This window comes from Nematolebias whitei, chromosome 1 (genome assembly GCF_014905685.2).
Source record: "Nematolebias whitei isolate Nwh7 chromosome 1, NemWhi1, whole genome shotgun sequence".
Classification (NCBI taxonomy): Eukaryota; Metazoa; Chordata; class Actinopteri; order Cyprinodontiformes; family Rivulidae; genus Nematolebias; species Nematolebias whitei.
The window spans coordinates 50,889,066-50,916,639 of record NC_056498.1 but is presented as its reverse complement, the minus strand read 5'-3'; the positions used below and the strand labels follow the sequence as shown (position 1 = coordinate 50,916,639).

The 27,574-nt window shown below is 40.3% G+C and overlaps 3 protein-coding genes across 3 annotated transcripts in view; 2 read left to right on the top strand and 1 right to left on the bottom strand.

The window, feature by feature from the left end:
* The first annotated feature begins 1,188 nt into the window (after nucleotides 1-1,188).
* On the top strand, nucleotides 1,189-12,788 carry ephx5 (epoxide hydrolase 5). Its single transcript, XM_037685043.1, has 10 exons — nucleotides 1,189-1,240; nucleotides 1,330-1,385; nucleotides 1,484-1,703; nucleotides 3,913-4,093; nucleotides 4,173-4,382; nucleotides 4,800-4,929; nucleotides 5,120-5,331; nucleotides 11,701-11,809; nucleotides 12,196-12,321; nucleotides 12,414-12,788. Exons 2-10 carry the CDS (start codon nucleotides 1,363-1,365, stop codon nucleotides 12,613-12,615), a joined length of 1,413 nt encoding a protein of 470 aa, XP_037540971.1. The 5' UTR covers nucleotides 1,189-1,240; nucleotides 1,330-1,362; the 3' UTR covers nucleotides 12,616-12,788.
* A 1,610-nt stretch (nucleotides 12,789-14,398) lies between these two features.
* Nucleotides 14,399-16,902, bottom strand: LOC119417745 (MAD2L1 binding protein). Its single transcript, XM_037685031.1, has 3 exons — nucleotides 16,521-16,902; nucleotides 14,991-15,247; nucleotides 14,399-14,920 (listed from the first exon to the last, which is right to left on the bottom strand). Exons 1-3 carry the CDS (start codon nucleotides 16,900-16,902, stop codon nucleotides 14,399-14,401), a joined length of 1,161 nt encoding a protein of 386 aa, XP_037540959.1.
* Nucleotides 16,903-17,450: 548 nt separating this feature from the next.
* The window catches only part of kif16bb (kinesin family member 16Bb), a 34,401-nt gene continuing 24,277 nt past the window's right edge, over nucleotides 17,451-27,574 (top strand). The window contains exons 1-11 of the mRNA XM_037692334.1: nucleotides 17,451-17,497; nucleotides 17,573-17,636; nucleotides 17,713-17,823; nucleotides 17,913-18,029; nucleotides 19,489-19,586; nucleotides 23,014-23,126; nucleotides 23,196-23,338; nucleotides 23,796-23,964; nucleotides 26,227-26,352; nucleotides 26,444-26,616; nucleotides 26,700-26,759. Of these exons, the coding sequence (XP_037548262.1) occupies nucleotides 17,451-17,497; nucleotides 17,573-17,636; nucleotides 17,713-17,823; nucleotides 17,913-18,029; nucleotides 19,489-19,586; nucleotides 23,014-23,126; nucleotides 23,196-23,338; nucleotides 23,796-23,964; nucleotides 26,227-26,352; nucleotides 26,444-26,616; nucleotides 26,700-26,759 (1,221 nt within the window). The remainder of the gene's footprint in view (nucleotides 17,498-17,572; nucleotides 17,637-17,712; nucleotides 17,824-17,912; nucleotides 18,030-19,488; nucleotides 19,587-23,013; nucleotides 23,127-23,195; nucleotides 23,339-23,795; nucleotides 23,965-26,226; nucleotides 26,353-26,443; nucleotides 26,617-26,699; nucleotides 26,760-27,574) is intronic.

Here is a 27,574-nt window from a genome sequence, read left to right as displayed (position 1 = left end):
ACTGGCTTGGAACCGGAAGTCATAAACAGAAGGGGCGTGCATACCCGGAAATACCTAAACTTTTTTTTTATTTTATTTAATTTTTTTCATTAAACAGTACAAATACAACTTCAAACCAAGAAGGAAGAAAAATAAAGGCTAAAAAGGAGAAAAATTAAACAAAAATAAAATAAATAGAATTAGACGATCGTGTTCGTTCAGGGAAATACCTAAACTCCAACTACCAGAAATCAATCAATCAATCTTTATTTATACAGGTAAATCCCATTGAGCCTCGAGGACTCATTTACAAGAGAGACCTGATTTCAACAAAGAAAGATGACAACAATGGACAACAGCAACAACAATAAACAGTTATAAAAAAGCATACTACAGTTTTTTTTTTAAGAAATAGGATGGCTAAAAGGAAAAGGTAACAAAAATAAATAAATAAATAAAATACGTTTTGTGTTCGAAAGAAACCACAAAAAAAAACTAAAATTAATTTCAAAATTATGTATGAAATTTATCCTTGCACTGACTTTCTGCAAAATAAATTTAATATAGATACCAACTCGTGCATTCTGTTATTCAGATATTGAGGCAGCAGAACACCTTTTGTTTAATTGCAACTTCATTTATGCTTTTTGGAAAGATTTTCAGAACTGGATTATATCTAAGATTTCTATTCCATGGTTAAATTTTAATATAATTAAATTTGGTCTGCTAACAGGGAATGAAGTTTTAAATTACGATAACAACAACTTAATCCTTGTGGCTAATTATTTTATCCACAAATGCCATTTCCTGAAAACTACCCCCTTGTTCAATATATTTTTAAATGAAATAATTTTATTTAAGGAAGTGTTTAAACGCTGCAACCTTCCAAAAGCCCAAGCTTATTTTAATTTGTAGCGTTTTTATTTTGCTGTTTCCTCAAATCGTATTTACTTTTTAAATATAGTCAACAAAATCTACAACTTCCGCTTGGTGTGGCTGGAGGTGACGCATTTCCGGTCAAGTTGGCCGCTGTCCTAGCAACGAAAAAAGGCGGGAACACTTGGAGCTCAACGTAAGATTGACACATCCCCTAGCCAACCAGCGACTTCTACAACACACGAACCCGTCTTTATTTATTTATTTATTCCCACCCTTTCCTGCAGCCCTTCTTAAAAAAAAGGATAATCTTCAAATCGGTTGTTTAACTTAGCGTGGAAGTTAAGACGCTGCCTTCCTGGACACTTAAAACGTGACAAACAAGGTACGTTCACTACGTTGAGACGCTCCGAGGTGCCAGGTACTTTCTGAGTGTCCTGCATAAAATTAACCACTCTCGACCTTTGATATTAGTTACCTGCGAGCGTTCACGTGTTGAACTACACCATGCAGAGGCTGAACCTTTTAAAGTAAGAAGTTCTTAATTCAGAAGACTTTGTACATAAATGTCAGAGAGGTTTTATTGCGTCAAGTTAGACTTTCTCTCATTTTAATCCCCACTTTGCAGGGACTCATTCTTCGGCCTGGATGTTGTCCAGCAGCAGCTTGTGGTTGGTTCTGCTGTGGCCTTGGCAGCAGGTGGAATCCTACTGTACGCCATGCAGAGAAGGCCCAAGGTGAAAACGATCCCACTTGGTGAAGGATGGTGGGGAGCAGGAGAGAAGACCCTGTCAGAGGATAAGAAGATCCACCCCTTCACAGTGAAAACCTCAGATGAAGAGATTAAGGTAGCTGAGCTCTCTGTGGCTCGCCAACTCCTTTAGAAGCTAAAGAACCGACATGGACAGGTCAAGGTGGAGCAAAGGGAGGGGATACTTTTTTGTCGAGAAGTTCCAAGAGTCGATTCTACTAAGAATAATGGCATAAATCAAAATGCAGCCATTGAATATTTAGCAAACATGTTGGAGTTAAAATATAGCTTGCTTTTTGTCTACATTTTGCTCTTTTGTTGATAAATTGTAGTAAGTTTTGTAACTTTAGCTTTTACGAAGCATTTAGATGCATTTATCTTTTAAATATAGATATTTTGTAAGTGAGTTAGTCTACTGATCCCACAGGGAAATGAGCAAAAATTAGCTTTTAACTAACCATTTGCTACTTTTATCTTGTAGCTATTGTTTTGCTTCTATTAGCTAACATTTTGCTACTTTAACATTTAGTTAGCCTTTTGTTACATTTAGTATTCAAACCTTTTTTTTTTTGCTCTCCAACAAAGTTAAGTCAGGTCCTCTGGATGGTTTCTTTTTGTTGAAACGTTTCATCTTTCATCCAGAACACTTCTTCAGTCTGAGGAGCTACAACAAACTCAGGCTTATAAATGGCACCTTCACATAGTGGATCAACCAGTTTGATGGTGCTAAGATGGTTTCTGGAGTCCGTCCTCTCCCCCGCCGACTCGTCTGAGGCAGCCATGGACAAAGTGGTTCAAAACATCCAAGTTCATGCTCAATAATCCAAGTAATAAAATCCAACAAAGTTTCTTTTTGTTGGATTTTTTACGTTGATTATTGAGCATGAACTTTGAAGCTTTTTGCTATATTTAAATTTTGGCTAGCCTTTTGCTACTTTTAGTTAGCATTTTTCTACATTTATCTTTTAAGTACATAGATAGTTAAAGGTACTGGTGCAGCATCTGCAGTATTGCGGCTTCTGTTCCGGTCTGTTGTAGTGAAGAGGGAGCTGAGAAGTTAGGCAAAGCTCTCTGTTTACCAGTCAGTCTATGTTTCTACTCTCACCTATGGTCATGAGCTCTGGATAGTGCCTGAAATAATGAGATTGTGGATACACATGGTTGAAATGAGTTTCTTCTGCAGGGTAGCAGGACTCACACTTAGAGTGAGAAGTTTAGTTATCTGGAGAGACTCTGAGTGGAACTGCTGCTCCACATCGAGAGGAACCAGTTGAAGTGGTTCAGGCAACTGGTAAGGGTGCTCCCTGAACTCCTCTATGCTTCGAGCATGTCCGACTGGGACGAGACCCCGGGGAAGACCCAGGCCAACCGAGAGACTTGAGTGAACACCTTGGAGTCCTCCCAGAAGAGCTGGAGGTGGTGGCTGTGGAAAGAGATGTCTGGACCTCCCTGCTCAAGCTGCTGCCCCCGCGACCCGACATCAGAACAACTGGAAGATAATGGATGGATGGACCTCTTAGCTAGCCATTTACTACTTTTGATTTGAAGCTGGTGTTTTACTCCTTTTTAACTTACCAGTATATGTGTTGTGTTTTTTATTTTTTAGATTTTAGTTCGTGTTCTGTTTTTAGTTTTCACAGCTTAGTTTCAGCTTCGTCTGCAAACTTCAACAAAGTCATTCAGCACTCGGCATCGCCTCCACAGTTTTGTAGGGAATGTCTCCAGTTTGTGGAAGAAACTTGCTGTCACTGGACAACATGCAGATTTTCTATTGTACTTAGTAGCGTCAAAATAACTGAAGTATTTTTTGTTGTTCAACATTTTTGCCTGCATTAAAAAAACACTTTTCTTTAGCGCCTGTTAGATAAAATCACTGATCTATATAATTGATCATCTTTAAACAGATTTGAACAAATCTTATAAACGGGGACCGTTTGTTTCTGATCATCTTAACAAGGAACACGTCATTTTAGTTTCAAATACAAGGATGTTCTTTTTATAAATGAACACTTTACAACCTTAACGATCAAACCGAGCTTTTAATAAATTGATTTAAGCTGGAATTTACACTTTTTTTGTGACCCTCGTAGCACTCACTGCAAAGTCATGAAGACCAGACAGAAAAATTCACCAAGTAATAAATTTAACTTGCACAACATTTTTCAGCAGATTCATCCGCGTGCTTTGTTTACACTGAGCGTGTACATGCATTTCAGAATTGCACGTTATCTGAAAAACTAAAATGCTTTCAAAATGTTGGATCTCATACTTTTGCAGTGAGCGCCTTTTTTAATGTCATTCACCAGGACCTGCATGAGCGCATTGACAAAACCCGCTACACCGACCCGTTGGAAGAAAGCAGCTTCAACTATGGCTTCAACTCCACTTACCTTAAGAAAGTGGTTTCATACTGGAGGGATGAGTTTGACTGGAAGAAGCGGGTGGCCGTGCTAAACCAGTATCCACACTTCAAAACCAAAATCGAAGGTACACACATCTTCACAATCCTTACACTGTATGTGTTCACAAGCAAAAACGGACTACGTATGATTGTGTTATGGTGCAGGGCTGGATGTGCACTTCATTCACGTGCGTCCACCGCACCGAGCGGATCAGAAGGTTGTGCCTCTCATGCTCGTTCACGGCTGGCCTGGCTCCTTCTACGAGTTCTACAAGATTCTGCCACTTCTCACTCAGAACCGCAGTGGCGTTGCGTTTGAGGTCATAATCCCCTCCATCCCGGGCTATGGCTTCTCAGAAGCCCCACATAAACAGGGTAGGTTAAAGTCCCAGAAGTCCCTGTAGGAATGCACATCGCCCGCCACCTTTTCTATTACAGCTAAAGATCAAGGTCATCTTGAGCTGAAAAATGGAGTTGACTGCATTTTGAACAAACGCAACGTTATGTAACTCGTGAGATGTCTCATTCGAAAGTATGTGCTGTGAAACTCGTATCCGTTTTGGCTCAACGTTGTAAAAATGACACTTAAACTCTTGTTTGTTTTTTTCTAAGAGCTGTCGGTTATAGAGGTGCATCCAATGATTACCTTCTGCAAGTTTTATTAAAAATTGTGTAGTCGTTTATGAGATGTATTATTAACAGACACGCACAGACACACGAACTGTTTGTATGAATCTCTGCTTGAATAGCGGATATTTACCATCGGCATGCTTCCTGCTTTTTTCTTCTAAGGATTTAACAGTCTGGCTGCTGCCCGAGTTTTCCTGACTCTCATGGAACGCCTGGGCTTTTCCCAGTTCTATCTGCAAGGAGGAGACTGGGGCTCGCTCATCACCACTAACATGTCACAGATGAAGCCTGAGTGAGCGCAAAACAAGTCGACTTATCACAACAAGCCAAACCATGTCTAAAAGCAGACATTGTGTGAAATAAAGCTTGCATTGTGTGCAGATTACCAAAAACCCTCGACAACACAAATTCCTGCAAAATGCAGCTGATCAGCTTTCCATGTGGACAGACTTGCTTTTACAGCTGTGATTCTTCTCTTCCAGCTGTGTGAAGGGTCTCCACCTGAACATGTGTGTGTCAAACAGAGGCTTCAAAGTGTTGTTGTCTATGATTATTGGTCCGTATCTGCCCTTCCTGGTGGGCTTCAGTCGGGAAGATGTCCGCCGGCTGTTCCCTTACTTTGAGAAGAATGTCTGGGAAATGCTGAGGGAATCTGGCTACCTTCACATTCAGGCCACTAAACCAGACACTGCAGGTGAGAGTGCAAACACATGCTGACTAATGATGGTGGTATGAACAGGTTAAAGATGACTAGTCTCGTTTTCTCTTAAAGGGATAGTCTGGTCAGTTTTGAAGTGATGTTCTGTCAACTAGTTGTCAGTAGTTAGTACCTTATGAACCATGCCGTCAACCATAGATCACGAAGTATGGAGAAAGAAGCGCAAGTCTTCAGGCGTATTCAGAAGAGAATTCTGCGAAATGATTTCGCAGACCAGTCCGTCTTTAAGCTTCCTGTGGCCGTTCACAAATCACCGATGAAGCCGCCACGTCCCGCTCGGATGCGAGCTTCGAGTGGAACCAAAAGAGATGTGGTGCAGAACTCTGCTGGTTTGAAGCGGTGCGCGACGCTAAACGAGTGTTGGACACCTCCCTCGTGTCGGCCACTATAATGAACTAGAGAAATTGCATTTCCCGCGAAAATGCAGTGAACGCTTATTGCTGAAGAACTTCCTGGAAAAACAGCTGAAATTCGCAACAACAACAAAAACAACATGCTGAAATGTAGCTGAAATGGAAGAACAAGCCTAAGTTAGCACAAGAGAACAGAATGAAAAACACGTTTGCTGAATTAGGTATAAAAAGAAGCAGAAATGAGCACAAGAATTAGGAAATTAGCTTAAAAAAAACTGAACTTAGCAAACAATAGCTGAATAGTATCAGAAAAGGCAGACAAAAGTTTAAACTACCAGAAGGAAGTGGAAGGAGCTGAAAGTATCTAAAAAATGTGGAATTAGCTGTAAAAGCTAAATTTAGCATAAAACATCTAAATAATAGCTGAAAGGAGCAGAATCACGTTAATTAGGCTGAAAATAACAGAAATTACCGTGAAAAACTTGAACTTATCCGTGGGAGTGGTGGCACAGAGGTTATGGTGGGCCTGTGATCAGAAGATTACCGGTTCAACTCCCGGTACTGACATCAAAATGTGGGTGGGATAGCTGAACCACCCACACCTGCTTCCACCCTCATCTGCCCCACTCGGAGCCCCTGAGCAAGACCCTTAACCCCCACCATCTGCTCCCCCAGGCGCCCTAGATAGCAGCTCCGCTCCACACAGAGGGCTGTGGTAGCTCGGTGCTCTGTGGTTGCGGCAGGAAGGGCATCCGGCGTAAGGAAAATAAAAAATTGCCAAGTCTTCGTGTGACTTAGTTCGCTGTGGTGACCTCTGACGAATGGAGCAAGGGGAAGAAAAAAAAAACTGAAAACAGCAGAAATTGGCAAAAAAAAATTCTGAAAAGGTAGCTGGAACTGTAGAACAAGCTTAAATTAGCAGAAGAAAGCAGAAAGAACATATTTCCCTAATTAAGCTGAAATAAGCAAAAATGAGCACAAAACCGTAGAAATCATCTGTAAAAAGCTGAAATTACAGTATAAAAAAACCCAGCTGAAAAGTAGCTAAAAAAGCAGAAAGAAGCTTAAATTACCAAAAGGAAGCGGAGCGATCACATTTTTACTGTATTAGGCTGACAAAAATTGAAATGAGTGAAAACAATGCGGCATTTACTGAAAAAGCTAAAATTAGCATAAAAACCGCTAAATTGTATCTGAAATAGCAGAAAAAGCTGAAACTTGCAGAAATGAGCTCAAAGGAGCATAACGAGATTAAATCAGCAGAAAGAAATCAGAAGAATTACAAAAATGTTGTAGTTGAAAAGAATCTGAAAGGATCAGAAAACGGCTGAAATTAGCTGAAAAAAATGTTTAAATTTGCACAAGGAAGCTGAAAGGAGCAGGAAAAGGTTGTAAACAGATCTAAAGATTTGAAGGATGTAAAACAAGCTCAATTAATTTTCTATGTGGGGAAAAAAATGGCAGAAAAGGCTAAATATTTCAAAAAGCTAAAGTTGCACCAACACCAAAAGTCACAGCAGGATTGTCCTGAAAGAGCTGAATGTTTTGATTTATGATTTTGAAACGGCTCGAAAACTTCGGGACGAGAATTGCGCCGAAAAATGTATGAAAGAAAAATGGATCACAACAGTGTGAATGCTTCATAAACATTCACACTGTTAACTCACTTTAGCGATCTTGTTTGTGGTCAACTTTTTTTTTTTTTTAAACCAACTACAAAATTGCAGTGTCATTGTCAATATTCCGTCAGTAAAATATCTGTTTGATGTTTAGTCACAACTGTCATCGGTTCATTGCACAACTGGGCCGCAGCTCCACAGATTTATTTTCTTCACGTCAGTCATCCCGGTCCTGTTTTTATCCCACTGGGCGGCACAGAGGGGCATCAGAGGCCGACTCCGACCCCCCGTCTTCACTTTGGTGTCTTCTGAATGGACCGAGGAGCTCAGAACATTTCAGTCCCGGACTGTGGCGTGTTATGAATGAGGCTTCCGTGCTTTGTGATCAGTGTTTGCACCAACATGACCAGTGAGCCGTTCAGCCACATTTTGAGAGACCAGTGTTTTTTTAAAATCAGGGTTTTTTTTTTTTGTTCACAGCTTAGTAAAACTGCTTAGTCATGCACATTATCAGGACTGTGATCTCCCTGGCAGCACTCATGAATGGTGGGAATAATCTGGAGAAGCTCTGAGCTCGACTTTTGGAGTAAAGGATCAATTCGGCTGTTTTGGAGTTTCCATCAGAGAATATGTACAGTGAGACTTTAAAGGCAGAAACAACAATTCACGAGTTCTGCCTGACCCAAACTGTGGCCTTGATGCCGGACTTATCTCAACTCCTGGAATGTTTTGAAAACAACAAAGATGCTTTGTCTGTCTCCTCACCACCCCCTTGTTCTAGAATTTCGCCGCTCAAGGTGGCTGCATGTTGGAGCAGCTCTGTTACTTTCATTCTGAGATTTTGCTTTTGGAAACTTTAATTCCTACTTTTCTGGATGTAAATCACATTTTTTGGATGATTGTTTCCTCTGGTATCGGATGCTGTGCAGCTGGAAGGATTTTTACTGAAACTTATTTAGTTTTGGACATTTGTTGTTATGTGTAACCATGGCAACAAGGCAGTTTTCTACAACCAACAGCAGCTGATTAACATCTCAAAAGCTCATATAATATCTCGACTACAGCCCCAAATCTAAAATGAGTTGAAAAGGATGTTCTGTGGAAGCATTCTCATCTACCTGCCAGCTGTGCTCGAGTGCCTGATCACTGAGATCCTGGAACTAGCAGGAAACATGGCTCATGACAGAGGAAGAACAGGATCATCCTTTGGCACCTACTGTTGGCTGTCCGCAGCGACGAGGAGCTCGGCGGACTGCTGGGAGTGGCCATCGCTCTGGGAGGAGTTCTGCCTGGCATTTGGGCGGTCCTACAGCCCGAGGGGAACCGAGAGGCCAGCCAAGTCTGGGTGGACGGATCGGATGGCATCTGCAGCCAGTTTCTTAGGATCCGCTGTGAGATGGACCTTTACAAGAGATCCTTCCTGTCTACAGCCATCAGCATCTATAACATCTCTTAATGAAACTAGGATAACGAGTTACAACAACAAATAATTTCCCTTTGGGATTAATAAAGTATTTTTGAATTGAATTGAATTGAATTCCCCAAGGCCGTGGACATGTGACAGAACCTCAACTGAGCTGAAGATGAACGTCACCTCTTATCTGGACTATGCTACAACTTTCCCTTAAAAATTCAATGTTTTCACCGCCTATATGTAAATGTATAACGTCTGTTTATGTTGCTTTGCTGTGGTAGTTTTTTTTTGATGCCTCAAATCGTGCCCTGTCTAGGACACGGTGTGAGAGATCTTTTTTTTTAATACCGTCTCTCCTTATGTTTTCTTTTCTCATCTAAGCAAAATATTATTCCGAATAAGAATAAGAAGGCAGCGCTAATTATTTATAGCCGCAGCTTCGTGCAATCCGCCGATCTTGGGACGACTAAACGTACAAACGGGATTCCAAAAAAGTTGGGACACTAAACAAATTGTGAATAAAAACTGAATGCAATGATGTGGAGATGGCAGATGTCAATATTTTATTCGTAATATAACATAGATGACAGATCAAAAGTTTAATCTGAGTAAATGTAACATTTTAAAGGAAAAATATGTTGATTCAAAATTTCACAGTGTCAACAAATCCCAAAAAAGTTGGGACAAGTAGCAATAAGTGGCTGGAAAAAGGAAATTGAGCATATAACGAACAGCTGGAAGACCAATTAACACTAATTAGGTCAATTGACAACATGATTGGGTATAAAAAGAGCTTCTCAGAGTGTCAGTGTCTCTCAGAAGCCAAGATGGTAAGAGGATCACCAATTCCACCATTGTTGCGTAGAAAGATATTGCAGCAATACCAGAATGGTGTTACCCAGCGTAAAATAGCAAAGACTTTTAAGTTATCATCAACCGTGCATAACATCATCAAAAGATTCAGAGAATCTGGAACAATCGCTGTGCGTAAGGGTCAAGGCCGTAAAACTCTACTGGATGCTCGTGATCTCCGGGCCCTTAAACGTCACTGCACCTCAAACAGGAATGTCACTGTCAGGGAAATAACAGAATGGGCTCAGGAATACTTCCAGAAAGCATTGTCAGTGAACACAATCCACCGTGCCATCTGCCGTTGCCAGCTGAAACTCTACAGTGCAAAGAGGAAGCCATTTCTAAGCAAGCTCCACAAGCTCAGACGTTTGCACTGGGCCAGGGGTCATTTAAAATGGAGTGTGGCAAAATGGAAGACTGTTCTGTGGTCAGATGAGTCACGATTTGAAGTTCTTTATGGAACACTGTGACGCCATGTCATCCGGACCAGAGAGAACAAGGATAGCCCAAGTTGTTATCAACGCTCCGTTCAGAAGCCTGCATCACTGATGGTATGGGGTTGCATGAGCGCTTGTGGCATGGGCAGCTTGCATGTCTGGAAAGGCACCATTAATGCAGAGAACTATGTTCAGGTTCTAGAACAACATATGCTCCCATCTAGACATCATCTCTTTCAGGGAAGACCCTGCATTTTTCAACACGATAATGCCAGACCACATTCTGCAGCAATCACAACATCATGGCTACGTAGGAGAAGGATCCGGGTACTGAAATGGCCAGCCTGCAGTCCAGATCTTTCACCTATAGAGAACATTTGGCGCATCATAAAGAGGAAGGTGCGACAAAGAAGGCCCAAGACGATTGAACAGTTAGAGGCCTGTATTAGGCATGAATGGGAGAGCATTCCTATTTCTAAACTTGAGGAACTGGTCTCCTCTGTCCCCAGACGTCTGTTGAGTGTTGTAAGAAGAAGGGGGGATGCCACACAGTGGTAAAAATGGACTTGTCCCAACTTTTTTTGGGATTTGTTGATGCCATGAAATTTGGAAACAACAGATTTTTCCCTTAAAATTATACTTTCTCTCAGTTTAAACTTTTGATCTGTGATTTGTGTTCTATTCTGAATAAAATATTAGATGTTGGCAACTCCACATCATTGCATTCAGTTTTTATTCACAATTTGTTTAGTGTCCCAACTTTTTTGGAATCCGGTTTGTACATATTCGCGTTGTATCTCGGTGCAATGTCAATAAAGTTTATTCTGATTCTGATTATGTCAGCCTTGGCTTGTTTTGTGCAGCCACTCCCTCGTTTAATAATAATAATGCATTTTATTTGTTAGCGCCTTTCAAGACACTCGAGGACACTTCACAACATTAAAAACACAAAATAAAACAATATAAAATGGCTATAAAACACTAAACCAAGAAGAAAATAACAAGAAATTAAAGTGAGAGTTTTGAGTTGTGATTTGAAGGTCTGAACGGAGTCGACATTACGGATGTCAGGGGGAAGAGCGTTCCAGAGTTGGGGAGCAGAGTGAGACACGGTGCTGAGGCGGACGAGAGGCACGTTGAGGTGGACGGAAGAGGAAGAACGAAGGGAGCGTGGAGGGGTGACGTGCAGGAGATCAGATGGGGAGGGGCGAGGTTATGGATGGCCTTGATTGTGTACAACAGGATTAAATTGAATTAAAATTAGATTAAAATTTCATCTGCACCTTTGAAATGAAGACGGATCGGAATCAGTTTTTTTTTTACTAATTATTTATTATTAGTGTGAGTTTTAGATCTGGTCTGTCTTGGATGTTTCCTGTCAAATCGTTTTTGAGATGAGTTGGAGACGCTCACAATGACTTTCACGAGAAAAGCTAATTGTTTAAACGTGCTCAAACCTGAAGCGACGGGCCGTGCACCTGTGACTCGCACGAGGATGTTGAAAACTCCTTGGAAGGTGTTTGAATGCTGGTCACAGCTCGGTGAGATAAGATCGTAAGGTACCGTATTTAACAGAACACCACTTCAAAAGTACTAGACCGTCCTTTCAAGAAGTCCAGTTTTGAGCAGTTCAGAATATTTAAACTGTGCTCTTGTTTTTGTCCTTGAAGGCTGTGGACTGAACAGCTCACCTGTGGGTTTGGCAGCTTACATTCTGGAAAAGTTCTCCACCTGGGCGGATAAGAAGAACAGAGATCTGGAAGATGGTGGACTGGAGAGGTACGTCTCAATCACATGGACATATTTATTTAAACATTATCTAAAAATAATTCTTGGTTCATCACAAAAATGATTAACTTTTTTTATACAAGTCATAATTATAGGAGTGGGGTTTTTTTTTGTTGCTACTTTTCCTTTTAATTACTATTTTATTTTCACTTGTTTAAAAATAATAATTTGTACGCATCCTTCATGATTGTCTATTGTCCACTGTTGTCATCACTCTGTTAAAATCAGGTCTCTCTTGTAAACGAGTCCCCGAGGCTCAGTGGGATTAACCGGTCTAAATAAAGGTGGAATGAATAAAATAGTTCTATGCAGATGGATTCAGCAAGATTTGAGGGATTGTTTCAGTCTATTAAATAAAAACTACGACTCTTGCACAGAAAATTCAGCCTGGACGACCTCTTGACGAATGTTATGATCTACTGGACCACAGGCTCCATCGTCTCCTCCATGAGGTTCTACAAAGAGAACCTTAAAGGCAACCCCAGCAACCGAATCGATGCAAAGTAAGAGGCAGAGTCGTACTGACTTTTGTTTTTTTAAGTTTTTAAATCTTGTCATGTGCATTCCCTAACAAAGGCTCGTCCTTTTGTTTTAGGACGGGAACATTTGTCCCCACTGGATTGGCTGCTTTCCCGCAGGAGCTGATGCACTGCCCCAAATCGTGGGCACAAATTAGGTATCGAAACATCCAATCCTACACGTTCATGCCTCGAGGTGGCCACTTCGCTGCCTTTGAAGAGCCTCGGCTGCTAGCTGACGACATTATCCAGTTTGTCAAGAAAGTAGAAAAGCTCTGAACCCTTGAATGTATTCTCAGACCAGTGCAGTAATTGTATGGTTTTATTATGACATCCTTTACAAATTCTTCTATTCTCCTTTTGTCACAATGTGCCTCGTTAAAATGTTTCAAAAGCTGTAAACGTATACAGATAATTCATTAAACTGTTCAAGTTATGCTCAGTAAAAGTATATCGCATGAATAGTCTGCTGCTGTGCTTTTTGTGCATGGAAATTCCTGAATTAAAAATGGAGACAATGTTCACATCACCCATCTGGAAACGGGTTTATAATATGCAAATCTCATAAACTTGGATTTTATTTATGGTGGAACGTCGTAAACGTCAATGAAGAAACTAAAAAAAAATTTAAAAAAGTAGTTTGTGAAAAAAGCCTTCTTAAATTTGTAGGCGGCAACGCATCTAAAAGAAATTGGGAAAACAAGGATGTAAACAACTGGAGCATCCTGATGCATGCTCGATAATCCAGGCAGAAAAATCTAAAATAAAGTCGGGTCCTCTGGACGGGTTCAAAAACCAAAATAACTGAAGGAGCATTCAGCAACTAATGAGGTTAATGGTCTCGGGACAGACTGGGTATCATTTAAAGTTGAATCTCTGAAGTAAAGATGGGACAAGATTCCCCTCCATAAACTAGTAACCACTCCTAGGGGTGCACCGATTGCAGTTTTCTGGCCGATCACCGATTTCTAAAAAGTCTGAGCTGCCGATACGATCTAGTTTTATAAGCGACACGGTCGGGTGTTAAGGTCACAATGCACCTTCAATTTTCCAATATTTTATTGAAAAAACACCCTTGAACAATATCCTAGAAACAATACAAGCTTGTTTTAACTGATCGTGAAGTAGTGCTCTGAAATATAAATTAAGTTCAGACAATTGTTAAAACTTAAAAAAAAAAAATCAGTTTCTCAAAAGTATCGGCCGATTTCTTAAAATTAATGAAATCGGGGCCGATAAATTGTCTGGTCGATTAATCGGTGCACCCCTAACTCCAACAGAGTTATCAGGTCATCTGGACGGTTTCTTTTCTTTTTCTGTTGAGACGTTTCATCTTTCATCCAAAGGACTTCATCAGTCTGAGAAGCCACAACTAACTGAGTCCCATAAGCAGCACCTTTACATGGAGGGCCAACCAGTTTGCTGGTGAGAAGATGGTTTCTGGAGCCTGCCGTCTCCCCCGTCGACTCCTGAGGCAGCCATACCCCGTTTGTGGGACTGAGTTTGTTGTGGCTTCTCGGACTGATGAAGTCCTTTGGATGAAACATCTCCAAAAAAAAAAAAACTGTCCAGATGACCTGACTTAACTTTGTTGGATTTTTTTAAATCTGGATTGCTGAGCATGAACTTAGATATCTAGTAACCACTCTTCAGTTCCTGGATTGTTTGGACATGTCTCTGTTACAACTTTAAACTGCTGCTGCCATAAAATGCTAAATTACCCTCCTCTCCCCACACACACACAAAAAAAAAAAAAGTTCTGGAACTTTTTAACATTTTATGTCTTTACCTTGTTTCATTGTGAATAATATATGGGTTTATGAGATGTGGAAATTATTGCAGTCTGTATTTCTTTTTCTAAAGTCCCAACCTTTTCAGAGTTTAAGCTGCAAGAACTCTATAGTACTGGATGGATTACTTGGATTATATGCTGTGAAACAAAAACAAAAAAACCTGCTTGTTAAAACATGTACAGCTTAATTTAACATTCAAGTTTAATGTTTAATTAAACACTCAATGAAATGCACCATTAGACACAACTGTGTGCCGTAAACCTTTCAGGTCAGTTTCTGAACCCTTTAATGGCCATGGGGGCCTGAAACCACACAAAATCCTGCCAGTCTGAGCCTCCTGGCCCCTTACAGGTGCTGGGATCAGTGGACAGAGCAATTATTTGGTTTTTGACTCGAGTTGGGACTTTGAAATGTAGTTTAGGGCGAAACCAGCCGACACCGCAGTCCCTATGAGCCAGTGCTAACACAGTGGTGGGCATCAAGCGGACGGGTCTGGTGTCTGACAAAATGTCGGCAACGAAGAGAGTGCGGAAGAGTTGCTTCAAGCACGACGACACTCGCAGAGACTGATCACCGGCGGCCAGCACCAGGGCCTCCATGTTGATCTCGTACAGCTCCATGGGGAGGATGACCGAGCCTCCCATCAACAGTAAAACGCGGGGGACCCTGCTGAGGGAAAAGAGCACCTCCAGCTGCTGCAGCACCTCCTCCAGCTCCTGAAGAGTCTGTTGACATTTACGCCGCTCCATATCTGCAGATTGCGCTGGCCTCCTACTCGCTGCGTCTTTATCCTGGAAAGCAAAACCCGTTCGTTTATCTCAAAAACTTCGTTTCCTCACTTAGCTGAAATTATAAGCACACCTGCACTGAAGTTTGCTGCTTCTTCTGGGAATACACCAGCTGGTCATACGTCATGGGCAGCTGCTGTCTCTGATAGAGAATGCACTTGAGGATCTCGCTGACAAAATGGTAGCAGCTGTTCTGGGTTACGACGCCAGGGAAGACCACGTTCACGCAGCCTTCTTCCCGCGCTCGTCTCACCACCTCCGCATCTCTTTCCTCCGTGTCGGGGTGCTGTTGACTGGCTGTCACGCGAGACTCTTGACCAGAAGCGTTGCCTGTATGGAACCAGAGTAATGTCATTAGAGAAAGTAATGGACTAGTCTCAGTCAATTTCAGCTGGTAAATTAAATTTCACCAAGCCCCATAAAGCCAGCGAGATTAAGCTTCCCATCTGCTATGCAAATGCATGAATCTAGTTGTGGAGAAAAATTATAGTAATTCTAAAAAAAAAAGATCCAAACTGACAAAATGTTGCGTGTTATTGACATTAAACAGTGTTCAGTGTATATAAAAATCACAGAGCATTCATTATATCGACTCATTTGACTCAAAGCAATTTATCTTTAACACTTTATGAAATTTTCTGCAGGCGGCACGGTGGCGCAGTTGGTAGAGCCTCTCAGCGAGAAGGTCACAGGATCAAATCCGGAGACCTTTCTGGGTGGAGTTTGCATGTTCTCTCTGTGCAAGCGTGGGTTTCCTCCCACAGACCAAAAACATGCATGTTAGGCTGATTGGTAACTCTAAATTGTCCCTAGATGTAATTGTTGCTCGTCTCCATGTGTCCCTGTGATGATCTTGGACCTGTCCAGGGCAGGGTGTCCACGCCTCTCGCACAGTGACTGCTGGACATGGGCACCAGTGACCCCCCACGACCCGAAAAGGAAGAAGCGAGTAAAGATAATGGATGCTTTCTCATTCAGAGATATAATAAATGTCCATCCTTTAATTTACACATTTAGAGTCAAAAGGATGTTTCTTTTTTCCTCCCAGAATGAGTGCCGTCAGCTCCAACACCAATATAACATAATTCTGTGCACAATTTTTTTATCTGATCTACAACTTTTGAGTTAGCACAGTTCAAGATGGCTGCCACAGTTAACCTACCATAAAACTGGCTGCAACTCAGTGAATTTTAAAGCTGCTGAGCTAAAACGTGGTGTTGCAATAGCTGAGAGTGGTTCACAACACATGCGTGAGCGCTACATGTGGTGACGCCACATAAGATTATTTAAAGGTTTGAGCAAAATTACAACTAGATCAGTAAAACCATGGTATGAAAGGCAGCTTCTTCAAGAATCCCATGTATTTTGTTACTATGAATGTTGCCACAATATGCTGGAATAACAGGTTTAATCCTTGTTACAGCAAATTATAATAATGATAAACATGTTAAGAAATAAAGGGACTGTCTCCTTCTGTAACAGAACCATTTAATAAACTTGTCTTAATAAATATCCACCTCGACGTTTGATAAATACACGAGTCCTTGTGAGATTTAACCATTGTACTTAAGTAATGCCAACTATAGTTGTTTAGTTGTGTTACCTTCAGTGATGTCTGTGGGGGGGACAACAGCATTTTCTTTATCTTCAGTATTGTTCGCTCTGTTCTGTTTAAGAGAAACGTCTTTACGGTTAGCAGCATTTTTCTCCTCTGTACATTCGCTGATGATAGCCTCCTCCGATGGGAGTCGTTCGGCATTTTCCGCAGAAAGTCGGCAAACAATTTGTAAACTCGGGACTAAACGTGCGGTATTCGGTTCTTGCGCTAAGCTAATGTTCTTTTTGAACGAAAACGACAGGCGCTTCTTCACTCCACCGTCTCCGTCGGCGATACTGGGCACATTTTCAGTGTATTCCGAGTTTGAACTGAAGGGCTCCGCCATATTTTTGAATGTACGCGCCTGGACGTGACCGCGCTGCATCATGGGGAATCCTCGAAATGCTGCATTCAGCTACAGATAAAAGAGTCGGAAAATAGCAATTTTACTTAAAATAGCTGTTGTTGTCTTAAAACATTTTTTTTCAAACGACGCATTTGTTTTCATATTTTTATCACTTCGTTCTAATAGTTTAGTGTGCATGCTTTATAAACCCATTGTTATCATAATTTCGCAACCTAATATTGTTTCTTTTATTTCTCGCTGTATAGGTGAATTTACGGCGTTTGAATCGTAATGCGTCATGTCTTCAACGATCATACATTTCATTGTCAAACGCTGGTTTCATTGATTAGTACCGAACACAGCAAAATGTAACTTCTAGGTAAATTTATAAAGTTTTATGAGTTTTCCGTTTTTTAAAAAGGCAACCCTGATGAAACAGACATATAATACGCTACCCCCCTCTAGTGGCTAATCTGCGCACTGCATCAGGAAATTGAGGACAAGCCCAGGTGTGATCATTAATTAGACGCTGCTAATTATAAATCTAAAATACCTGGCGGTGGTTCCGATTTATTTTTGTTCAACAAATAATGTCTTCAGTACGAGTTGCTGTTCGAGTCCGTCCCATGAGCAAAAGGTTCGTCCCGTAAAAATGGTTGTTTTTGTTTGAACCGAACTTTCAAAATAAACTTAATCGCTTTTAATTTCACAGGGAAAAGCAGCTGTCTTCGAAGGTGATCGTTCATATGAAGGAGAACACGACGTCTGTTCATAAGGTAGGCTATATATTACGACAGAGGGAACTATACTAGAATAAAAATAATTGAAACTATAGTTTATTTTAAATTCCAGCCTTCATCTGTACGTGGAGACAAGCTGAAGGACCGAGGGAAAATCTTCACATTTGACTACTCCTATGACTCCACTGATAAAGAGAGTCCAACATTTGCATCTCAGGAGAAGGCATAGTTCTTTTTTCTCCTATAGCTTTTATGGAGTTGTAAAATTGCTGGAAAATTATTACAAACTTTGAAGTTTTCTTTTTCTTTCAGATCTTCCAAGACCTGGGGACTGATGTTCTGAAAGCTGCGTTTGAGGGGTTTAATACTTGTGTGTTTGCATATGGTCAAACCGGCTCAGGCAAATCCTATACCATAATGGGTCCAAAAGTAAGAATCTTCTGACTTTTTCAATTCAATTTGTTGTGTATTTAGCTTTAATGTACAGAAAGTCATTTCAGGACACAAATAAAACAAGCAGCAACGAATGCATGTACAAACAGATAGTAGAGCAATTAAAGATGGCAACCAGCGGTCTAAGCTTATCCCAGCATAACTAAGGGATTGCTGCAGGAAACCATAACTATAGGATTTATCCAACGGAAAAGTCTTAAACTTAGTCCTAAAAGCAGAAGTGCCCCCTTCACCTACAGAAGTTGATTCCTGAAGAGAGGAGCCTAACAAGCTCTACCTCCCATTCCACTTTTAGAAACTCTAGGAACCACAAGTAAACCTGCAGTCTGAGCTGAAACGCTGTTTAACAAAACGTGGAACAATAACATTTTTAATGAGATGGAGCTTTATTGTTGAGAGCTTTTCATGATAGAAGTAAGATTTTATCAATTATATTCTGAATTTGACGGGAAGCTAAAAGTGGAGCTGATCTCTCCTTGACGCTCATCACAACTCTGGCAGCAGCATTTTGGATCAACCCAAGATGTTTTAAAGAAGTACGTGTTTGGACATCCAGATAATAAACCATTGCAATAGTCCAGTCTAGACGTGACAAATGCATGAAACAGTTTTCTGCATCATTTTTTAGGTAAGAGGTTTCAAATTTTAGCGATCTTGCGCAGGTGGAAGAAGGCGGTTCTGGTAACGTTTTTAATGTCTGCGATTAAACAAAGACATGTCCTGATCAAAAATAACACAAATATTTTTAACATTAGAACTGGAGGCCAGATTAACGTCATCTAAGGAAGGAGAAAGACTGAAAAATGTATTCTTGAGATGCTCAGGTCCAAAAACTAACCCCACAGGTTTTGTTAGTCCTTCTACATCGACCCCAATGTCATTCTTTTCCTGTTGATTTTGAGTTTTATCACATTTTAAAGGCATAAAAACAAAGTGTACTGGATAGTAACTCTTACACCAAGTATCTGCGTACTCTGGCATCGTGTCTGTGTAAAAACCAGCTGACTGCAGCCTCATTAGACCGGCCTGTCTCCACCACTAATCAGAAAATTTGATGAGTGCCCCCACCCCCATCTCACCTTGCGCTGCAATGAAAACTTCACATTACGAGTGAGGTTTGTGCAAGGTCACCAGCAGACTTGCTGTCAACATCACAGATAATTACAGATGGCTCTTAACGCTGACTATCTGTTCCTTTGTAATTAAAAACCGGAGCGTGCCGTTCAGAGTGGGATTGCTTTTATGCTTCAGTAACTCCACATCAGATGAGCTGATGTTTTGTTGTTCAGCAGCCCGCGTGCGCCGAGGTGCGTTTACGGCCTGGTGTTGACGCACAGATTAAAAACGAAACACAATGGGATCTAAATGTAGTCGTCATCCGAGTGTGCTCATTGTTATTTCCAAGGGTTCTGAAGATTTTAATTTTTAATTTTAGGTGGCTAAAGGTTTGATCCCACGGATCTGTGAGGGCTTGTTCTTGGAGATTTCGAACAGATGCATGAGCGGGATTGTGTCATTTCGTACAGAGGTCAGGTAAGACGGCTTTACAGCCACCAACATCTGCTTTTAGTGAACGCTCCTGTTTTATCACCACCTGGTGGGCACGGATGTTTTTGCCATTATGTTTCAGTTGGCAACAAAACTCTGCACCACTGGATGGATTTTAATGAAACTTTAAGGAAAATAAATTTCATGTTCATTTACAAAATAAATTTTTTAAAATCACTGTTGCAGAATTTAAATACCTTGGTTTGGTGCAAGATCCTCACCTTTAATTTGATAAACATTTAAAGACTATTTAAAAAACAATACAAAGTAATGGTTTCAAATGAATTAAACTATCCAGTCAGCCTTACTATATCCATTTTTTTTATTTTTTTTTATTTGTCACATCATATTGCAGGACAGCATGGGCTCAGGCCTTCAACTGCAACCAAACACCTTCACTCTTTATACAGTCGGGCTGATAAAAAGTCAATCCGCTTTCAAATCACTGAACCATATATATATAGAATATAATCTGAGCTTTGATAGCTTTATTAGTTTTTGTTTTCAGAGTCAGAGTCAGAGTTTCTTTATTGTCACTCGCACCTCATGTGGTACATGTGGTGGAGCGAAATTATGTACACAGGGTCCCAGTTACATCCCACAATAAAATGTATAAGAAAAACAGTAATAACATCTAAGATATGAACTAAGAAAAACATCAACTAAATATACACTAAGCACTCATAACATAAAACATTGAACATCAGCACAAACATGAACATGTGTGTGAGCAGATGTGCACGCATGAACACATCAACATTAAAACAGATCAGCAGCAACATGAAACAGATCAGCAGCAACATGAAACAGATCAGCAGCAACATGATATGGTTTTTCACAGTGATTATTCTGGTTAGAGATTCATGAGTCTAACAGCCTCAGGGTAGAAGCTGTTCCTCAGTCTAGTGGTTCTACACTTAATGCTCCTTAACCTCCTTCCTGAGGGGAGCGGGGCAAAAAGTGTGTGTGCTGGGTGAGTGGGGTCCTTCATGATGCAGGTGGCCCTCTTCCTGCATCTGGAGGTGTAGATGTCTGTGATGGTGGGGAGACTGATTCCAACAGATTTCTGTGCAGCCTTCACCACTCTCTGCAAAGCTTTTCTTTCTGCAGCTGTGCAGCCTCCATGCCACACATTGATGCTGGAGCACAGGATGCTCTCCACTGCACACCTGTAGAAGGAGGTGAGGACTGAGCTTCCCAGACCAGCTCGTCTCAGCCGCCTGAGGAAGTAGAGTCTCTGATGAGCTTTCTTGATCAGGCTGGTGGTGTTGTTGCTCCAGCTGAGGTTCAATATTTATTCAGCTGTAAATGTACATTTGATTTTTAGTCTTCAAATGCAACCGATGGTTTTTGAGATGTTATGCTAACAAATGCACATAAGATGTTGCTAGATTTTAAACCTCTAAAGTCGACTCCAGTTAATGGACATATTTCCATTTTATATTCTATAATCTTCAGAATTTGATAAGTGCAGAAACTGTCAAAAGTGAAGTTTATAAGAAAAATCTCTTCTTAAAGATTTTAATTTGAGTTTTGTTTAAGATTTTGAGGAAGAAAAATTTAATCTGAAATAATCTAGCACCTGAATTATTTTACTTTAGTTGAAACAATCTTGTTGCTTCATGCTTTCTGGATAATTTATTGTAGTTTAACGTTTCATTTGACTCATTAGTGAAGTGGTTTAACACTAAAACTGCTGAAATTGCTATTCCCTATAAAACAGGCCATTTGAGCCCCAGCGGATTCTGCCTCTAACGATACAAAAATAAATAAATAAAAAGTTTGGTAGTTTGTTCATTATGTAGTTTTGGTTAAGTCTTATTTATAAAAAAAAAATAAAGTCCTTATTTTAAACTTGAATGTGGAGAGAAAAAACTGACTAATGCGAAAGAGACCTCAGAATGTTTCCATTCAATAATTGCAGGAAATCATGTTTTCTAACATTTCCAAAATGTTTTTAAAGTCAATTGAAGTTTTTGATTTAAAAAAAAAAAATCACATTTTAACTTGAATGGATTCTCAGCTCTGTTCTAGAAAAGCGTGAACGGATGGATTTAGTCATTTTTATCCACTTTTTGTCTTTACGCCCAACTGTCTGACTCTGGGCAGATGTTTGTTTAGTCATCGTTCTGTCGAACCTACTTTGCATATAATTTCTGATTGTTCAGTTCCAGAACGATCAGAACCACCAAACTTTTTATGGGCGGCTGTGAAAAGTTGTGAATGTTTATGAAGCAAACATTCACACTGATCCATTTTCCTGCATCTGTCATTCCACAATTTTTGTACTATTTCAACAAATCCTATCAAAAGGTTCAGCTCGTTGGTATTGGTGCAACTTTAGCTCTTTGAAATATTTAGCCTTTTCTGCCACTTTATTTTTCTCATAAAAAATGAATAGAGCTCATTTTACATCCTTCACATCTTTAAATTTGCACAAGGAAGCTGAAAGAAGTTGAACCACAACAAAATGTGAAAGGAGCAGTAAAAAGTTGTAAAAAGATCTAAACTTTTTCAACTACTTCAGCTGTTTGTACTCCTTTCAGATTATTTCTAACATTTTTGTGCTTCTAATTTCTTTTTGCTCCTTTCAGCTTATTCTACAAGTTAAACTTTTTCTATTTCAGATACTATATAGCTTTCTTTTATGTTAAGTTTAGCTTTTTTTTTTTGGCTAATTCCTCATTTTTTGCACTCATTTAAACTTTTTTTCAGCCCAATTCAGCAAAAATATGCGCTCTCCACTTCCTTCTGGTAATTTTTGTGCTTATTTAGCTACTTTTCAGATGCTTTTGTGCAAATTTCTGCTTATTTAAGCCTAATTGGACGTGTTCTTCTGCTAATTTAATCTTGTTCTACCTGTTCAGCTACCCCTTTTTTTTTTTTTTTAAAGCTAATTTTCAGCTGTTTTCAGAGATTCAATAATTTTGTGCTAATTTCTGCTACTTTCATCCCAATTTATTCAGCTAATTTCAGCGTATGCTCCTTTCAGCCTATTTTTGCTAGTTTTAGCTTTGTCTGCTATTTCAGCTAATTCAACTTTGTTTTTTATTTTGTTTTTTTCCCCAAGCTCATTTCAGCTCCGTTTCCTTCTGGTAGTTTAATAGTTTTCAGCTAATTTTCAGCTTTTTTTTAATTTTTACCAAATAATTTCAGCTTTTACAAAAATTTTTTTTTTTTAGCTAATTTACTAATTTTGCTAATTTCTGCTTATTTGAACCTAATTCAGTAAACATATTCTTCTTCCTTCTAACTTGGGCTTGTTCCATTTCAGCTACATTTCAGCATGTTTTAGACAATTTCAGCTGTTTCTCATCAATAAGCATTCACGCTGCATTTTTGTAGGAAACAACTGCTCTAGTTGTGTTGGTTTTGTGGTATTGAGAACCTGATGTATTATTTTTTTTTGTAGCTATCTGGAGATCTTCAGTGAACGTGTGCAGGACCTTCTGAGAAGGAGATCCCCGTGCACGGACAGAGGCTTGAAAGTGAGGGAGCACCCCGCTGATGGACCGTTCGTAGAAAGTAAAGACTCTTTATTCTCTCGTCCGTCTTACGAGTCCCTTCCTGCGTTCTAAAACGACTCGTACGTAGATCTGTCGAAGCACGTCGTGCACGGCCTCGGTGACGTCGAGAGCTTGATCAGTCTCGGCAACGCCAACCGCACCGTCGCGAGCACGGGCATGAATGACTTCAGCAGCCGCTCGCACGCCATCTTCACCATCATGCTCACCCAGGTGAGCCACCTTTCAACTTGCAGCTGGAGGCATTTAAAAGCTGATCTTGTTCAAAAACGACCAGTTGTAGCCGTTTCTGGTCTAAACATCGCGTGAGCTCGTGCTTAACGTCACTTCCAAATTTTTCCAAACTTGTAGCCGTCGTCTAGTGTTGATCAGCTGTGGCGTCCATCTTGGATTGGGTTGATTCCAAAATTAAATCCGTTGTAAATTAATGAGTTTTAATAAAATCAATCCACTGGTTTGAGATATTTTGCTAACGCCGATACGAATGAGCAAAGGTAAAGCCGTCGTTGATGCTTTGCTCTCAGCAGCAGGTGCTAATGATCCCTGTTCATTCCTTTTTATAGCATGAACAGTTTGTGGCGGTTTAGTTTGATCCTCGGTGATGTCTTGTTTTGATTTCAACAAAATTTCTCTGCAGTGTGTGAATACCCCCCCTCTTCTCGTACCACAGGCATGGTTTGATGCGGAGCTGCCACGGGAGAGGCTGAGTAAGATCCACATGGTGGACTTGGCAGGCAGCGAGCGAGCTGACGCCACACACACCACAGGCGCCCGGCTGAAGGAAGGCGCCAACATCAACAGATCCCTGGTCACCTTGGGGAGTGTGATCTCGGCTCTCGGTAAAAACTGCACGCAGCTCGCCGGACGCGCTGCGACAGATCGTCAGCACAGACTACGACCGTCTTTATTCGTTTTATAACGCTGCGTTACATGGAGGGTTAGCCATTTATTGAATCTTTTTTAATTTAATAAGAATTAAAAATAAAGGCCCAATTCATGCCAATTTTAAAGATGAAGATGAAAAATATTTAAGGTCAAATCTTGAAAGTGTTCAATCTGTTCAGATCATTTAAAAAAAAATCAATATTTCTAAAATGACTGAGTTGGATCTTTGTTCTCTAAGCTCAGTTGGCTGCGGCGGCCATCTTGAATCTTGATTACAGTTTATCAGCTGTGTGTGCATGCAGTGATCATTTCTGGAGACGTTTCAGTGGTTCATGAGATATTTTGCTAACAGATGGTTGACTCCAAATGGTGCAAAATCTTTGTTTAAACATTCACCATTACCTGTTAGGGTTGGACGAGTCGGTTACTACAAGAGGGGAAAAAGACGCATTTTTCAATGTTGACTCGCTGCGTCGGCCATCTTGCAAGGCTGTGATCCAACTGTTCACACATCCACAAAATCGTATTTTTGTCTACCATTTTGAAGCGGTGGACAATTTAGATTTTTGTTCGCGAAACGTTGTCTTAGAAACTAAACACTAGTAAAGTAATGGTGTACAGATGAACTGAAACGGACCATGATGCACTGCAGTCTAAACGTGCTAAACGTGGCTGTTCAGTTTCTCTTCAGATGAGCTGAAAAGGCTTTTTATCGTTTCCACGTGTCTGCCTGCGAGTGCTGTAGGGCTGAGAACTGATCCTTTTTTTATTTTTTAAATTAAAACAGTCGAGATGTTAATCACAATATAAGGTGAATGTGACTTCAACTGTTACGCTGTGGCTTGCTTTTTTTTTTATATTTACGCACACAACTTTTAAAATCCGTTCTGAAAGGTCTCGTGTGGCCGAAGCTGGCAGCCCATGGTTAAGCAACAAGTACAACGTGTGTAAAGTTTTATTATGGAGACTATGTTCCTCAGATTCAAGTGTATAATCCGATTTATCCTGCTGGGGTTTATCTGACAGTGACATCTTGGTGCATAATTACGACGTACGCAGAGTTAAAGTGGCGTTTTGACGCGGAGCTGTTCGTTAACCACAACATGGTTGGAACTCCCAATGAAGACGCAAACATGGCTTCTTTTATTTTTAACGGGCGCTTTAATGAATGCCGTGAAAACTATAGAAATAAGACGCAAAATACAGGAAAACAAAATACAAAACTTTAGGTACTTCAGCGAGTGACGAGTAAAACGTGCTTTATCATTACCGCGTGGCCGCATGTCATTTAAGAGGCGAATATTTTTAGTCTTGTGCACTCTAAATTAACATATAAAATAATTAGAACACCAACTGACAGATATGAAACACATAACGGGTACAAAATACCTTTACAGCTAACTAGCTGCTGCAGATCACTTGTGGCTCCAGGTATCTGCGTAGAGCGCACGAGCGGGTCTCGCACGCCCTTCACGCTCACACAAACCTCACGGTAGAATAGAATTCAACTTTATTGTCATTGCACATGTCACAAGTACAAAGCAACAAAATGCAGTTTGCGTCCATCCAGAAGTGCTTGGCAAAAAATAAATTTTATACATCTATATATATTACAATATACAGGAAGTTGCTTTGAATATGCTATAGTATAAATATATATGGTATGCAGCTGTATGCGATAATGGTACAACAGAAAATGGTACTTTGTGACAGAATGAATGCATCTTATACAAAAGATGACACATTTTCAAAATGTGGACCAAACAAATTAAAATAAACTACTGAAGACGAATGCATAAATCATTGTAGTGACACTTTCAGCGGTCGACGTGGTGCACGAGTAACTTGAGCTCTGTTCAGAACGTTCAGTCGTGAAAATGCATCCAATGATTTGATCAGCATGCTTGATTTTAAATCCAGTGTTGTGAGATATTTTGCTAACACAAACATAATAAACTGCCTTTCAGCTGTGGGTGATTAAATCTGGTGTAGTGGTGGAACTCAAACCACTTCCAACGGTAGATGTTGTTAAAAAAAAATTCTAATTCATGTGAAGAAAACGGTGACTTAAATATTGCAGCTTTATAAATTTTTATTTGTCATTGAAAATAGTTTTCTTCCATCTATTGATCGTTAGAGCTTCAGAAGTGAATCGCTTCATGTCGGCGCTGCTTTGAGGCTCTGAACATTTTTCTCTGTTTGCCGTGACCTTTCAGCTGACCTCAACGTTGGCGAACAGCCGTCAAAAAAGAAGCAGGTCTTCATTCCCTACACGGACTCCGTGCTGACGTGGCTGCTTAAAGAAAGCCTCGGTGGAAACTCCATCACCACCATGATCGCAAGTACGCAGACGTTTTGAACCTTTTGGGTCTAGTCTTATCAAATCAAAGGTGGATGCGTTTAAATTTTGTGCGTTGTGATTTCACATGGCAGCGCTTTCCCCTGCTGACACGAACTATGTGGAGACTCTAAACACGTTGCGCTGCGCGATCCGCGCCAAGAGCATCCTGAACACGCCCAGAGTGAACGAAGGTGGCGGCGTGCAGGTGATCAGAGAGCTGCAGGCCGAGGTGACCAGGCTCCGAACTCTGCTAGAAGCCACTCAGGTGCCGAGCGCACGGAACGCGCCGTCAAGGACATCGCAGCTTTTTCATTTGAGATATTAAACCTGTTTTTCTTCTTTCAACAGGTGGAAACGTTCGGTGAACAGTGCGAGAGCGTGTGCGATCAGACTCAGAATAATCTGCAGGTACACAGTTTATTTACTTCAGCATTTTAACATTTGAGCTTTGGATTAGTGAATGTCTTGGTGCCAGCTCTTAAAACTCAAGGGAATTAAAAAACAAAAACCTGCTTGTTAAACACTTACATGCACAGCTTAATAAGCATCAACACTGTTGTAATCCTGTTTTATTTCTTATGGCTATTCCATACATTTTCAGCATCAGTCTTGTTACGCAATTTTTGTGCTATTTCAACAAATCATAAAACAAAACAATCGGCTTTTTCAAGACAATCCTGCTCTGACTTTAGGTTTTGGTGCAACTTTAGCTTTTTGAAATATTTGAGCCTTTTCTGCCATTTTGTTTTTTCTCATAGAAAATGAATTGAGCTCATTTTACAGCCTTCACATCTTTAGATCCGTTTACAACCTTTCACTGACCCTTTCATATTCGGTTCAACTTCTTTGTGCAAATTAAAAATAAAAAAGCTACTTTCATCTAATTTCTTTTTTGTTCAGCTGTTGTGCTCCTTTCTGCTTTATTCTGCCAACTACAACATTTTTGTTCTAACTTTCTGCTAATTTCAGCTCGTCACACTCCTTTCAGCTCATTTCTTCAAGTTTCAACTATTTCGATAATTTCAGCTGCTATTTAGCTGTTTTACGCTCATTTGCGATTTTTCAGATATTTACACATTTTTTTGTATTAATTTAAACTTATAAGCCTAATTGAGCAAAAATGTGCTCTCTCCACATCATTCTTGGCATTTAAGTTTTTTTTTATTTATTAATTTTTTTTAGCTACTTTTAAGCCGCTATTTTTTTTTTTGCAATTTTTTTTC

Excerpts from the sequence above, each read along its gene's own strand:
- ephx5 (XM_037685043.1), top strand. The coding sequence starts at position 1,363 with ATGCAGAGGCTGAACCTTTTAAA. Across the intron at positions 1,704-3,912 it reads CCTCAGATGAAGAGATTAAG|GACCTGCATGAGCGCATTGA; the intron begins GTAGCTGAGCTC and ends GTCATTCACCAG. Across the intron at positions 4,094-4,172 it reads CTTCAAAACCAAAATCGAAG|GGCTGGATGTGCACTTCATT; the intron begins GTACACACATCT and ends GTTATGGTGCAG.
- LOC119417745 (XM_037685031.1), bottom strand. The coding sequence starts at position 16,902 with ATGATGCAGCGCGGTCACGTCCAGGCGCGTACATTCAAAAATATGGCG. Across the intron at positions 15,248-16,520 it reads CCCCACAGACATCACTGAAG|GCAACGCTTCTGGTCAAGAG; the intron begins GTAACACAACTA and ends GGTTCCATACAG. Across the intron at positions 14,921-14,990 it reads AGCAGCAAACTTCAGTGCAG|GATAAAGACGCAGCGAGTAG; the intron begins GTGTGCTTATAA and ends TTTGCTTTCCAG.